Below are 15,346 nucleotides of genomic sequence, written 5' to 3' on the forward strand. Positions count from 1 at the left end.
ACTCCAATACAATTGCGGTACCAAATATTCATCCCTATGGAGGCCTTTCTATTTCCATCGGAAGGGCCTTTCCAACATTTTTTTTTTCTCCTTTTTTTTGGGTAAATGAAGGATGAAATGCACAATATTTAAACCTTATTATTCTTAATGCTGTAATATGAAGAAAATTCAATATACATTTGAATTAGACTTGCATTGGTAATTTTGATATGCAATAAAAGTGAATAAATAATTAAATATCAGCCTCTTATATGGACCATATAAGTATTTGAGCCTACAAATATGGGCCTCTGGACTTTGGGTTCTCGGGCTGAATCCAGCAAACGTTATAACAAGCATACATATATTTTTTTGGTTTTAATTACATTAATTTTTTGTTATTAGCAAATTGTATCAATGATTATATAATTGAATTTAGATGAAATTAAATAAGTATTGTCTAACTATAATTTATTGATAAATATTTTAACTATGTAAAAAATTATAATCGTAGAAAAATAAGAGATGCGAAAATATATATATTCAACAGCTGCTGGGGGAGAGAATAATGAAGGGGACACAGTTGATTTTTTGGCATAAAATAGCAATGACAAAAATTAATCTTTTTTTTTAATATAAAAAATGTAAATGGCATAAAAATTTGAAGAGAGGGGGAAGGGGAGAGAGGCACATGCCCCTGGATGCCAGGTGAGAGAGTTCACCAATGGCACATCTTGTAGTCTACAAGCTTTATGAGCTACGAAGTTGCATTCCTTCTGAATCCAACTAAAGGTGCTCTTAAGAAAAACAAGATCTAATAACTGGATTCCTGAAGCATCAGAAATCCAGTGTATTTTCCCAGCAAAGATTGGCAACAACATTCCCTTTTAAGACCCTCAATTATACTCAAAACATCTCCTTCACAAACTATATTACACCATCCTTCCTTGAATCACAAGATAACTTTTAGACCACATGCCCAACAAGTTAATTTTATTTCTAAAATAGTATAACATATTCTATATGCATGCAGGGTAGGTTCTACTTTGGTGGAATTGCTGCAGGATTCTTTGATGTTCTGATTTAAGAGAAGAAAAGAATACTAATAAAAAGGAAAAACTAGGAAATACCATGTCTTGCAAAGATATTTCTATTGTGTTGGTTAATGTTCAACTACATTCAGGTATATCAGAAATAGCTGCTGATAAGACTCGGATGTTTGTGAACAAGCCTGACGCTAGTACGTACTATGGTGCTACTAATCATCTTCATACAGGGATTTCATGCAAACTATGGAATATGGACAATACACACTTCAATATTCTTTACTCTTCTTCTCTTGCCAAGTTTCATCGTCTTAGCCAACTGAAAGTACTGTCAGTTTCAGAACAAAGCACCTACTTGAATAGAAGGGTACAAAGCTGAAAAACTTTGTGATGAATTTCCCAACCTCTTGCTATTAAATTTGGCTGCCAATATTCCCAAATCTACCCAGCAAACATAGTTTGTGATTGATGGAAACTATCTAGTCCTTCTTTTTAAGGTTTTGAATTGTCTGTTGCTAATATTGGTCCTTACATTCCTGTTCTCTCTGCCATTAAAGGGTACGAAAACTTGCGAGCCAAGAAACCAGCAGAGAAAGAGTTTTGTTAATTCAATGCAGAAGTTCCCATGCCAAACCTTCAGAAAGTTGAAAGAGAGTAATGGAAATTACAGAAAGTTGAAAGAGAGTAATAGAAATTGTATAAGTCTCCATTGACACGAACAAAAAAATAAAAAAATAGAAAATAAAAATAAAAATGGTAAGTAAGACTTGCAGCTCTCTGGTCTACAACTCTGCCAAAACTCAGATAACAAAGCGAGAAATCTATCAACAACTCTCAGAGATTTTGGCCAATTGGACCCACACTAGATCTCCCTCAATTCCTTGGGTTAGGCCCTGCTTCTTTTAATAATGAACAAAGCTTCAAGTGAAAAGGCTAAGCAAGAGGCTTTTTTCCAGTCAGATAGCACCTTCCGAGACCTCAACCCCTCTTACTGTAAATCTGGGTGTGTCAAAAGTACTTGCAAACATTTCCTAACAAATTCAAAGACAACCAACATATATATAACTTCAAGCGAAGCATTTTGTTTCTTCATCCATAATGCCAAAAAAAAAAAAAAGTTAAGTATGTTGTGAATCTTTGAGAAAAACTCAATTTACAACACAAAATGCATGCATACTACATTTTTCTTCTTTTCTTAGCAAAAATTAAACATATTTATTCTTTGACAAATAATAATGCTACTGATTAAACAAAACCACTCATCAATAAATAAATAAATAAGTGTTAGTTGATAGTAGTTAAAATTTGTTAGATATATCAATGAAGTACATTCAATATCAACGCAATTTAAATTGTGTTCATTTTTTGTTTATGATTTCTTTTTATTTTTTTCTCTTTACAATTGTAGTTAACAAATATGTCTAATTATTATCAGATATTAACAAACTATTGAATAGAGTAAATTATACATAATTTAATAGGAAAAAAAAAAGCCAATGACAAAAATAAAAAAACTAATTTATTATCAAATGGGATCTAAGTAAACAAAACCACCAGACAAATGTAGGTATACTAGTAGTAGTAATTAATAAGGAATTTACCTTTATTGGCTTTGAGAATTGCTCCTTCTGCTCTGCTTCTTGGTCTTGATGGAGCTGATTAGATTGAGCAAGTGGAAGCCATTTTTTGTAAGAGGAGCTTCATGCCTTAGGGAATGATAGGGATTTTTTTTGAAGATGGATATGCTTTATCGAGTAAATTGATTTAACCTACAGAGAGCTAAAATGATAGAGAAATTTTTATATTTATTTTATTATTATTATTATATGTATATATATATATATATATATATATTGAATTGGGGATTCAAACTCTCAGCCTTGTTGGAGGAAGTAACGACTTTATTGACCTTTATTGAGGGAAATAATGATTAACTATTAGGTGGGATTAAAGAAGACTCTCTTTTGTTTAGGATTAATGGACCTTTATTAAACGAGATTTTTCTATTTAATAAATGGTCTAATTTGATTAAAAAGTAATTAAAATAGACATATCCAATTCAGTTCAATTATCGGCCAATATGTATAAGCCAGGATTTTTGCTTTGGCGTGGAACATGTTTAATTGTTGTTCAGACTATTGAAGAAATAATAAAATTACCTGTTTCAATTTTTTCAGTGACCTTTTACTTTGCCCCTTTTGGATTTTTTTTTTTAAATATCATTTTCTTGCTTTAAACTCAAGATATCTAAAAATTCAGTTTGATGATTCCCTTATTATTTATTCTTGGTATGTATAACCTTTTTTTTTTTTGTTTTTTTCTTAATTTTTTGTTTTTAGAAAACATAGAGGAATATTGCTTCGGTATGCTTTATTAATTAATGCCAATCGCGCTTTCTTATTATTTATGTTAATTCATCCTATTGAAGTATATATTCGCTGGGACCTTTTCCAAAAAGCTTGAGTTTCTCTTTTCTTTTTTTTTTTTTTTTTTTTAAATAGTATTATTTAACTTGTTCTAGAGTTGATTCTAAATTCAAACGATATTTTATCAGGAAAAAGAAAAGAGCTAAAAACCTTCATAATCCCATAGTATATGGTGGCTTTCTTGTTATTGGGAAAGCAATTATGCCTAGAACCATAAAAGGACCGATGCTTAATTGCTTGGAGAATTTGCTTTGGCCGGGCTGCTTCTGAGTGCTTAAACAAGGAAATGGAAGCCCTTTTTTTTTTTTTTTTTTTTTTTTGGATAAACAACTGGAAACCATTTTGTAAAAGGACGAATGATTTTAATTAATTTGTCTGGTAGGATGATTAGAATGATTATTCTATATAGACAGCTAAAAGAAGTAAAGAATATCTTGGCTGTAGGGTATCAACGTAAGTCGCTTGGTCAGGAAATATGTGTGGCTTGGTGATAAACACATTTGGGTTTAATTTTTTGAGCTTTGATATCTTTAGCTTGTTAGAATTTTACAATTTAAATCTTTATTATTAAATTTATTAAGAAGGGCTTTTGGGTCAAGAGGCAATGGTTAGATGTATCATGGAGACATAAAATAATAATAATATTATTATTAATAATAATTATTTGTATACACAGAACTTTTTTTTTTTTTTTAACATTATTTGATTAAGAAACCAATAACATACAAACTCTTCCGTGGCTATGGTGAAGGAGAAATTATTTTTTTTGGGAGAAAATATTACAGGATGAAAAAGGCTAAAGGGCAACTTAGGAAGGATAAAATGAAGACTTTATTCAGTGCTTTGGGTAGGGCATATGAACTGATTAGTTTAATTTTACTTGTCTTCTTTTGGCCTTGAGTCGTTCTTGTTAAGCTATCAAGTTTCTGAAAACCCCTTTTAACTTTTTTTTTTTCTCCCTCTTTTTAAACTGCTTTTCCGGTTCAGTACTCTAATAAATCACAAGCCGCTCTTACTTTCTCTCTCTTCACGTTTTTTCTCACCAGTCACAATCAGACCCTCTCTATTATTTCTTCTGAAAATAATAATAATAATAATAATAATAGTCAAGAACCAGAAATTCTTCGATCCTTCAACAGTGGCAAAATGGAATCATAAGTCCAATTTGGTATTCTAATGGCAAAATAATGGAATAATAAGATGAATCGAGAATCTCTACATTGATGAATATTTGGTCTTGGACCTTGGTTTTAGTTTTACTGATTATAAAATTTAAGTTTTTTTTTTTTTTTTTTTTTTTTTGGCCTTTTGCGTATATAAAAATCAGAGTCAATCACCATAGCATAGCAAGGAGAGATCAACTATCATAAGATGTTGGGTGGTTTTAGATTTCTAGTTTTTTGTGTAATAAAGAAAAAAATTTCCAGCAAGAGAAAGATTTTTTGATGTGGAAGAAAAATAATCAAAGCTTTATTTGTGAGAAACAAGCAGAAGAAAAGGAAAGAGAAAGAGGTCTAGTTTTTTTGTACAGAAGAGTGTGACTTGGTTGGTAGGGAGAAGGAGAAGAAAGAAGGAGAAGGAGAAGAAAGATAAGATACGTCCAACATTTTGTCTTCATATAAAACAAAGGCATATATAGATAAACACAGCAATGCTTTGATGGGCTGTCACCCATCATACAAAAAATTGATATATATATATATATATATATCGTGCTTGTCTCATTCAAGTCCATCAATCACCTCTTTTTCTTTTCTTTTCTTTCTTTTTTATTTTTTTCATATATTACTTTACTTTTTTTTCGCTTGAGATACTACTTTACTTTTAATATGGGGAGAGAAACTTGCTTATGATACCATCTCATTCTTTTTACCACTTTTTTTTAATCATGCGCCACATAAATATATAATTGCCCATATAATATAATGCTAGTTAAAATAAACCATATGGTTCTATAAAAAAATATGAGTGGCCATGCGCCATACTATCTGTACAACACTGGACGCTAGTACTCAAGAATTTTACGCACAATGACATCATGCTGCTTACAAAACTTGTAAGAGGACGCGTAGCAAAAAAAAAAATTACGATTAACGTGGAATTTTTTCAAAATTTTTATTTTATTTTATTTTTTAATGTGGACGCTCATGTGTGGGTCCTGGCAGTTTTTAAGTGATACGGCTTACGAGCTTCTGCGAGCACAGTAAATTTTTTTCCTTAATTACCGATGAACTCTTTAATCTAAGCCTCCGTTCATTGACGTATCCCTACTGGCCTATACCCCATAAGAAATAAAAATTATTATTATTATTATTATTTTTTAAAGAAAACATAACTCTCCAAATTTTTTGGGTCTTAGAGTAATTCATTTTAGGACTACAATAATTATGTCTAATGATAACTGAAATAGAATATAGAATTTTTGGTTGTGCACCTAAAATCCAAACTACTAATTTGCTTGCATACAAATTTTTTTTTTAATTCATCATTACGAATCTATACATATTGAAATCACTTTTCAATAACTTGAGATTTCAAGATTGTATAGTAATTTACAATAGTACAAAATACAATTTATAAAAAATATAGTACCTAAATATAGGGAGAATATAAAGTTCTGTAGAATACTGTAAACTGCAATTTTTTTTTTTTTAGAAAAAAGCCTGTCAAGTGCTATATAATCAGTTGTTTTTCATCTGAAATACAAAATTTTGATATATAAAATCAGTATCTGGTTTCACCCAAAAAAAAAAAAAAAAAAAAATTTAGTCCTGGATTCTCTATCATACAGAGAAAGTTCAGTAGCGAAATTTTTCAGAAAGTCTATTTAACACGGGACGCTGTATACACATGTAATACATATAATGGAAATCATAAAACATAATATTTGTATTTCTCTCATTCGTTGTGTGACAAAATCATTAAACCATAAATGCTAAACAAAAAAAAAAAAAAACACATACACACACACACACACACAGCGATTTTTAATAACCATTACACAATCGCAAGAAAATTCAAAAAAAAAAAAATCAGATAAAATTAAAAAAATTACATGATAAATCAATCATTTTGATCCCATGATTAATAATCAACCGTGCAGAGAGTGGGTTTAAAAGTGTGACGAGTGAACACCACCAAATTGGAACAGTAAACCTTGATAGCGCGAGGTTGAGACTTCCAATTTCCAAACCGAAATCTTATCTTTCCGTAGAACAAAATACTTTGTATGATATGGCCGTGACTTCGGTACTTTGGCATATGACCATACATGGACCAGAAATCAGCTTTGTAACTGTAATTTATGGCACAGGAACCGTGAGGAGTTGTATTAAAGCCAGCGTTTAGACTCTCAACGTTCTTTGTTGTATCACTAAAACTTGAAGAAGCATTCAAGGTGTCATAGTAAATGGTGGCCTTTTTGTTGGGATTATAGAAATTAACCTCAAAAAGTAACCAGCCAGAGAGAGTAGTATTACCATGAGAAATGGTGCTATTTATAAAATAACCATTTTCAACAACAATCTTTGGACGTTTGGGTTTGACCACTGCCCAAATTATCCCCATGGCTAGACTCATCACCACAATTATGGCTAGAACCAGAAAAGCTATGTATCTCGCTTGCGATGGCAGCTGCTTTTTCTCTGATTTTTTCGCTGCTTGATCTTCTTCTTTGTGATCGGTTAGCGGCTTAGACTTGGAACTGGAGGCCATTGTTGTGGGAGAAGAAAAAAAAAAAAAAAATAATAATAACTAAAGGAGAGATTTAACTGGTGATTTCGTTAATTTTGAAGTGGATGACACTGTATATTGCAATAGAAATGATTTAATTGATAGAGATAAGCTAAAAAGAAGTGGAATGGCGGAAAAAAATTAATCCAAGATTATTTTGGGTTTGATGTGGGGTAATGCTTAGCATTATTTTAACTGGTGTGCACCAATTGATGCATGCTAGTATAAAGATCTCATGGCCCTCGTGGTCTATTCTTAAAGTAAGCCCTTTTTTTTTTTTTTTTTTTTTTTTTTTTCCTACCCTCCCTCCTTTATCCTTTTCTTGCATGCATCAAAATCAAGACTCCTTAATAGTCCTGGTATGTTGGTGTTTGAAGCATGGAAGTAGGTAATATTGCTGTGTATCTCTCTCTCTCTCTCTCTCTCTATATATATATATATATATATATATCATATATTTGATCTCCTGCAAACTATTTTCAATTTATTAGCAGCAAAGACTTGTTATTAGTATTCTACTTAGCGACAGCAACTAATAGTTGAATCTAATTTATATATGATTAAGAATTTATTTATAGACTTTTTCCCCCCCTTTTCATAATGCATTGAATTCCAATATAATAGTTTATCAAAATAAATTTTTTTATTATTTTCTAAGAGTAATTTATTTTAAACTTCTGATTTCTAGCTATATGAGGTTAAATTAAGCTTTTTTTTTTCCCCCCAAAAACATTAGCTTTTATTTATTTATTTTGTACTGATATATGAGCACGTTCTACTATTCGGATGTCCAGATTATCAAATATACGGACTTCCAGCAACACTCAACTTGTCCTTTAACTTTTGTCAAAATCGAAGCACAATTCAAACAAGAATTTGATATTTTCTTCTAAATTTATTACAATATTACCGTTCTATTATTTAAATACAAAACTCTTAATTTAGATATGTTTGTTTTTTTTCTTACTTTTTCTTTTCTTTTCTTTTTCTCTTTTTTTTTTTTTTGGGAAGAATCTAGCTTCCTATCTATAACATATCCAAAACAATAAATTTATATTTTTTCATATATAGGTAATTAGCATTAATTTTTTTGTATGAAACATAAATTGTAACAGTTCAATCCATCCGCATGAGATATTGTCCGCTTTGAGTCCAGCCCGCACAGTTTTAAAAGGCTTTTCCAGCATCCTCGCTGGCACACCAATTCGGATCTGGATCTGATACCAACTGTAACAGCCCAATCCATCCGTATGAGATATTGTCCGCTTTGGACCTAGCCCGTACGATTTTAAAAGGTCTCTCAAGGGAAAGATATCCACACCCTTTTATAAGGCATATTTTATTTTCTTTTTCAACCAATAGGATCTCACATAAATAACTAATATAAAGTAAATATTTTAATAAAATTAAGAAACACCTTAATTTTGACATGTGTTTACTTAATCATATTGCATCATAGTTAAAATTAAGAAACACCTTAATCAACCTAGTTCTGGCATGGGAAATGTTCTCTTATAATCCAGCATTTAAGGTTTTAAAAGTTCTCACATAGAAAAAGTATCCATACGCTTATAAACTATGTTTCGTTCTTTTTTTCAATTGATGTGGGACTTCATAGCTAGTATGTGTGTAAGTGAGTGTTGCTGACAGAGCCGTTGATATAATCCAACAGTATCCAATATTTAACATGTTGATGGTCCGTAAATATGACGATCTGGACGTTTGCATAGTAAAACGTTCCCTTATATATATATATATATATATAAAAGGATAAGGATTAAGATGATTCAGTTTGAAGTGGATGGTAATGAATATTGAAATAGAATGATTTATAAATATAAGCTAAAATGAAGTGGGATCGCAGAGAGAATCCAAAAACATTATTTTGCATTATGGTGGGGGAACACTTGCATTCGTTTAATTGGTGCATATAGAAAATGACCCTCTGTTGTCTATTCTTTCGGTCTTTTTTCTTTATTTTTCTTTTTCTTTTTCTTGCTCTTTCGCCTTTTGAAAATTTGGAATTTGGAACTTTTTCTTTTCCTTCTTTATTCTTTTCTTGCATCAAAATCAAGACATCTAGGGGGGTTGATATGATAATTCCCATTAATACTCCTAGGCTGTTGTTAAGCACGGAGGCAATATACTCTGTGTGTGTGTGTGTGTAAATATATTTGATCTCCTCCAAATTATTTTCAATTCAGTGATCACAAAAAAAAACAAAAGTAAAAAATAAAAAATAAAACTATCTTCAAATTATAGGCAGCAAAACTTGTCGATACTACTTAACGACAACAATTAATAGTTGAATCTAATTTTTATATGATTAAAAATTTATTTATTGATTACTTTTTTTTTTTTTTTTTGGTTATTGATAAATGCATCGAATTCCAAATATAATTTTTTATTATACCCAAAAATTTTATCATTGTAATGAAGCTGCTTTCTTATTTTTATTTTTTTATTAGAAAGTTTATGCTTTGCCATTGGATTGTCTTTGGAAAAACCTATTGCATATAATTTAATTGAGAATAGGGGTATATATAGAATTATTCTTCTGCAAATTATCTCTCAATTTATTATACGTGATATGATGATGTGGAAACTAAAAATTGAATTTATATAATTCCATTAAAATTTTAAATTCTTATTGTTTACTTTCATAGTATTAAAACTAAGTTTTTTAAAAAGATTACCATGTAAAAAAAAATAAATTTTGTTAATATGTTTTTATTTTTATTGTCTATATTATCATGATTTTTAGAATGAATCGAGAGACAGCACTTTAGAAAAAAATAATACATATATATATATATATATATTATATGTAGTATTGCTATTTTCCATTGATAGTGATAATAAAAAATAAAATCATTGTTGATATGGAAAATACTAATTATCTTACATGTTAATTTTTTATTCTAAAACCTTAATTTGAAAAAATTAACCTTTTTATATGATCATTCAAACGACAAAGTGATATAAAGTCCTATATTGATGATAATCATTAGCGTTAACGAATAGGATGTACATAAGAATTTTCTTATCAGTTATACAGCTAGAAAATAAACGACTTATTATATTCGACTATACTGAAATGCGCCGCCCCCCCCCCCCCCCCAAAAAAAAAAAAAAAAAAAAGAAAAAAACAAAAACATAAAATCATTATTTTTCGAACAGAAAGAAATAATAATAATAATGCAGATTAAAGATCAACATAGCAATCAGTGGTCTGAAAATTACTGGCCAGCATTACAGCAGCAGGTTGACAATAAATCCCAATAGGTCGAGGGGTGGACTTCCAATTTCCAAATCTAAACGTCATCTCTGCCTTCACAGAAATGTTTACTGTGATTTTGCCGTGCTGTAGGTACTCTATCACATTCTCACCAGGCTCGGTCGAGATCTGTACAGGAACTATGAAACGAATCCGGGTCACATTGAAAGGAGGTTGAGAGAAATCTTCTACACGCTTAACAGAAGTAGTAGTTTTGTTTTCACTGTAACTGTTGTAAATCGACATCGATTTGTAGTGTATGGTGGACTTCTTGTTGGGATTATACGATCTCATCACAAAACCCAACTTGCCAGACAGAGTTTCGTAGTCAGGTGTTGAAATATTCGCATCTGCAATAACACCGTATTCGATAGCATAAACTGGGCGTTTGGGTTTAACCACCCCCCAAATCATCCCCATTGCTGCACTCATCACCACAATTATGACTAGAACCACAATTGCTATGTACTTCATTTGCTTTGAGCTTGACGACGACGATGACGACTCACCATTTTGCTTTTTCTCGGCTGCTTCTTTCTCCGAATAATGCTTCGGATCATCAGACTTGGAAGTACTACTACCGGAAGCCATTTTTTTTTTTTTTTTTTCCCTTTTCCCTTTTTCCTCTTTGTTTTGTTTTGTTTTTTTTTTTTTCTTCTTCTTTTGGTGTAAAAGTAGACCTAGAGGGGTAGTGATATGGTTTAGTTAAACGACAAGGAAACAATTATCTCTTTGGTGGGGCAATAACAAAACCACTTATGAATTGGTTTAATTTTTGTGCGCCAATTGAAGCAAACTGGTATAAAGAACATGACCCTTGTTTATTCTTTTGGTGAACCTTTTTTCTTTGGCCATTTGGAAAGTTGGGTATTTGGAAGCTTTTTCTTCTTTTATCATTTTCTCGCATCAAGCTCAAGACATCTAAGCCAGGGTCTTGATAATGAACTAATATTATTTGTTTGTGCAATATAAAGTATAAAAAAAAAAAATGTTGAACTCGATAATGAACTAGAGTTATATATGGCCCCTGTTTTACAAAATGTTTGTCAAAGCCAGAGTCTAATTTTTATTAACAGTTTGAAATGGTTTTTAATATTGTGTGCTTTTTTTTTTTTTTTTTTTTCCTTTGATTTTTATATAAAAACTTAATGGTAAATTGTAATTGGATATGCCACTAGCTAGATACCTTGGCATATAATGTGAAATTAAGCAGTCACATCAACAGGAGGTTGAGAGAAGGGCTTTTTAGTCATTGTATGTATAGCAGGAGACCTGACTCAGTGATTAATTTGTTAATGCTGAATAAATTGAATAGTACTGGCTTTATACTTGGACTGACGGAGTAGAAAATCTCTTGGTTGGAGAACATGGTTTTTCATCGTAAGCCTGAACTCTGGTTTGGAGTCCATGATTGACTAGCAAACTAGCTATTTCTTTGCCCTGTGAAACATTTTTTCTTCTTCATCATTTTCTTGCTTCAAGATCAACGAATCCAAGGATTCTTGTTTTCTTATATGCATTTCCTTATTTTAAGTGTATCAGAAATATAAGAGAATATTTGCTTATGTGGAAATAACATATGAATATTGATTGCTTCATATCTAATAAATTATAGGACCAAAGTTTATTTGCTTGTATCTTTTACTCTATTATTATTATTATTTTTTTTATTTTCTCCTGCATTCAAGATGGAATATATGCACTATGTTAGCATAACCCTGAATCCGGTCAAACTCGCCTTAGAAATTTGGCCCAAATTCTACCTGAGCCCACTCAATTTTTTTGGATTGGGTTCGTGCACTCAATTAACTGTCCGAAGCTCGGCCTAATGTGCTACCCATCGAACCAGTCCAAAGCACAAGCCAATTTGCTAGCCTCAAAATTTAAAAATATTCAAATTTTGTTTTTTAAATTTTTATTATTTTGAAAGGTTAAAATAAAATTTAGATTTCAAATGAAATTAATAAAATTTTTATAATATTTATCGAAATTTCTAAAATTTTAACAAAATTTTCATGAAAATTTGCATCAATATCTATATTAATTCTTTAACAATTTGATTAAAAAATTCATAATATCCATAGAAATTTCAAAAATTTTCATGTAAATTTTCAAAAATATTCATGGAAATTTTGAAAATATTTATGATATTTTATAAAAAATTCAAAAATGTTATTGATATTTAATGAGTTATTTTACTAAATTAATTTTAGTGATATTTTTTTTAACCATTTAATTGTTTTTTAGTATTTAATGATATGATAAAATAAAATAATTTGAATTCAATAACTTTAGAAAGTTCTATTCATTGATAATATATATATATATATATATATAGATATTTGTTATACAGTTTGTATAAGATGGATTCATTAGAATCCCATAATTATAAGTTAATAATTAATTATATAAGAATAAAAAATAATAACATAAAATAATAAAATGGAAATATAACATTATGTAGAATTGATATTGATGGTATTTAAATTAATAACATTAAGCAAATAAAAAAAATGATAGAATATATTATACTAAACATCAATGACAGCTATATTTAATACAAGATCTTTATAATTGACATATTAATATTATATGAAAAATTATTAAGGAGATATATCTTTTGATAATTACTTTTCACATTTCACATTTCACATATCAAAATGAAAACGATAAAGATATTAATAATTTTTAATTATCTAAAAATTCTATAAGTATCGAGATGATATTTATGAAATATAATATAATTGTAATGATTGTTTTTTTTTGATTAATAAACAATTTATCAAATATATACTCTTTTTTGCATATTTTTATCAATAATAGTTTATTTATGATCATTATCACTTACTATTAAGAGAAATATAATATCTATTCAATATTTTTACAATTTTTATAATCAATTTGATAATTGATTGTTTAAATAAGCTAATGCTAAAGTTTTAACAAAATTTTTCATTTTTTAAAATAAATTTTCATAATTTTTTATAAATTTTTATTGATATTCGATATTTTTCAAAATTTTCATGAAAATTTACATATTTTAAAATTTCTACATTTTCACCAATACTGAAATTTTAAACCTTGTTGCTAAGTATAAATATATATGAAAAATGTGTTAATACAGCCTTTACTGTGATGAAACTTGCTTAATATGTCTGGAAGCAAGTAAATAACTTTAAATATTTTAAGAAAAAAATTTGTTTACAAGACCAAAAATACCATATCTTTGAAATTATTTAAGTTGCATATGTCCACACTTGATCTAATTGCATGTGTATATATACGGATTTGACCTAATCTGAGTTTAGGTTTATATGTAATTCATGTCTTGATGATATGTGCAGGATAGAGAAAAAAAAAAAAAAAGATAGATAGATAGACTGAAAAAGAGCAATTGCATGAAAGACTAGGCAGGAGGGACGGCAAGAATTTATCATTGACCACGAGCAAGAAAGGCAGCTCTCCAATGCCAGCACCCACTACTCGATACGCATTTGGATGAATGTTCATGATCTACGGTATGTGGTCCTTACGTTCACTCCCGGAACCTTTATTATTAGCCTTTTAATTGTCTTAAAATTGAACTTTAAAGATGTGTTTGGAGTTATAAAAATTTATTAAAAAAATTAAAACATTGGGAGGACAATCTGAATTTTATTATGACTACTTATATGAATGTCAAATGTACTTTTAAATTTCAATCTTTAAAAAAAATTTGAAAAATTGATAAAGGAGATTGTGATGTTATAAGGTGGTCGTGATATAAAAATTATTATATAATGTGTTATATACACGTGCTGGTGTGGTTTATTACATATTTTCTGATCGGCAAAATCATACATATTTATTTATTTTCTTTTCTGATCAGTAACACTGCGAGAGAAAATAAACCACCAATCTTAATCCACAATACCGAAATGCTGCAACAATTAAAAAAGAAAAAAAAAAAAAGACAAAACAAAACAAAATAAAACAAGAGAACATAAAATCAGTCATGTTAAAAATGAAATAAAAATAAAAAAGAAGATGAATGCTTATTAATAAATATTAAAGATCTACGTAGCAATCAGCGGGCTGAAAATTGTGTCCCAGCATTACATTTGCAGGTCGACAATAAATCCCAACACGTAGAGGCGAAGACTTCCAGTTTGCTATCCCATACCTTATCTCAGCCCGGACCGAAATGTTTGATGACACATTCCCGTGTTGTATGTGCTGAATTATATCCTCATAACCAGGTTTCTTCTCGACTTGTGCAAAAAGTAAGAAAGAAATTCGAGTCACATTGAAGGGAGGTTGAGAGAAATTCTTTCCAGACCAAACAACAGATTTATCGTTGCTACTGTTACGGCTTAAAATCTTCATTGAACCATAGTATATGGTGGCCTTGGTGTTTGGATTGTAGGACCTCATCACAAAGCGGAAGTTGCCCACGAGAGATTCCAGGTTGCTTGGGAGTGTCGCTTCTGAAATCAAACCATATTCGATAGCATAAATGGGTCGTTTTGGTTTCACAACTGCCCAAATCATGACCATTGCTACGCTCATAATCCCAACTATGCCTATAACCACAAAAGCTATGTGCTTCATTTGCTTGCTGGAGTAGTCATCATCATCATCATCATCATCATTATGCATTTGCTGAGCAGCTTCTAATTTTTCTGAATGCTGCTGCTCAGACTTGGAGCTACCACTGGAACTGGAAGCCATTTTTGTAAAGGGAAGAGAGAGCTTAGGGTTGATATGGGTTTTTGTTTGTAGTTGGTGATATTGAAACAGTTATGATTTTTAGGTTATATATAGAGAGCAAAAAAGAAGATTAATGAGATATTTATAGTCTCTAGGTTTAGTCCATAATATTATTTCTTGGTGGGGTAACAAAACAC

General features: G+C 30.0%; 3 protein-coding genes and 1 long non-coding RNA gene across 5 annotated transcripts; all 4 read right to left on the reverse strand.

Moving 5' to 3' along the window:
• Positions 1-1,597: 1,597 nt before the first annotated feature.
• Positions 1,598-3,231, reverse strand: LOC112490720 (uncharacterized). 2 transcript variants are annotated; one of them, XR_003054909.3, is made up of 2 exons: positions 2,627-3,231; positions 1,598-1,659 (listed from the first exon to the last, which is right to left on the reverse strand). It is a non-coding gene; the product is annotated as an uncharacterized LOC112490720 (long non-coding RNA). The 2 variants fall into 2 exon arrangements; XR_007239300.2 differs by having other exon boundaries at positions 1,598-2,056.
• A 3,304-nt stretch (positions 3,232-6,535) lies between these two features.
• On the reverse strand, positions 6,536-7,165 carry LOC107410551 (NDR1/HIN1-like protein 26). The gene has a single exon (XM_016017993.2). The coding sequence runs from the start codon at positions 7,163-7,165 to the stop codon at positions 6,536-6,538; it is 630 nt and encodes a 209-aa protein (XP_015873479.1).
• Positions 7,166-10,388: 3,223 nt separating this feature from the next.
• Positions 10,389-11,051, reverse strand: LOC107410552 (NDR1/HIN1-like protein 26). The gene has a single exon (XM_016017994.4). The coding sequence runs from the start codon at positions 11,049-11,051 to the stop codon at positions 10,389-10,391; it is 663 nt and encodes a 220-aa protein (XP_015873480.2).
• Positions 11,052-14,482: 3,431 nt separating this feature from the next.
• Positions 14,483-15,076, reverse strand: LOC107410553 (uncharacterized protein At1g08160-like). The gene has a single exon (XM_016017995.2). The coding sequence runs from the start codon at positions 15,048-15,050 to the stop codon at positions 14,508-14,510; it is 543 nt and encodes a 180-aa protein (XP_015873481.2). The 5' UTR covers positions 15,051-15,076; the 3' UTR covers positions 14,483-14,507.
• Between the last annotated feature and the right edge of the window lie 270 nt (positions 15,077-15,346).

The sequence above is a fragment of the Ziziphus jujuba genome, chromosome 10, assembly GCF_031755915.1.
Source record: "Ziziphus jujuba cultivar Dongzao chromosome 10, ASM3175591v1".
In the NCBI taxonomy this organism is placed as follows: Eukaryota; Viridiplantae; Streptophyta; class Magnoliopsida; order Rosales; family Rhamnaceae; genus Ziziphus; species Ziziphus jujuba.

What these genes read in the sequence shown, in the direction of transcription:
- LOC107410551 (XM_016017993.2), bottom strand. Translation starts at nt 7,165, where the DNA reads ATGGCCTCCAGTTCCAAGTCTAAGCCGCTAACCGATCACAAAGAAGAA.
- LOC107410552 (XM_016017994.4), bottom strand. Translation starts at nt 11,051, where the DNA reads ATGGCTTCCGGTAGTAGTACTTCCAAGTCTGATGATCCGAAGCATTAT.
- LOC107410553 (XM_016017995.2), bottom strand. Translation starts at nt 15,050, where the DNA reads ATGAAGCACATAGCTTTTGTGGTTATAGGCATAGTTGGGATTATGAGC.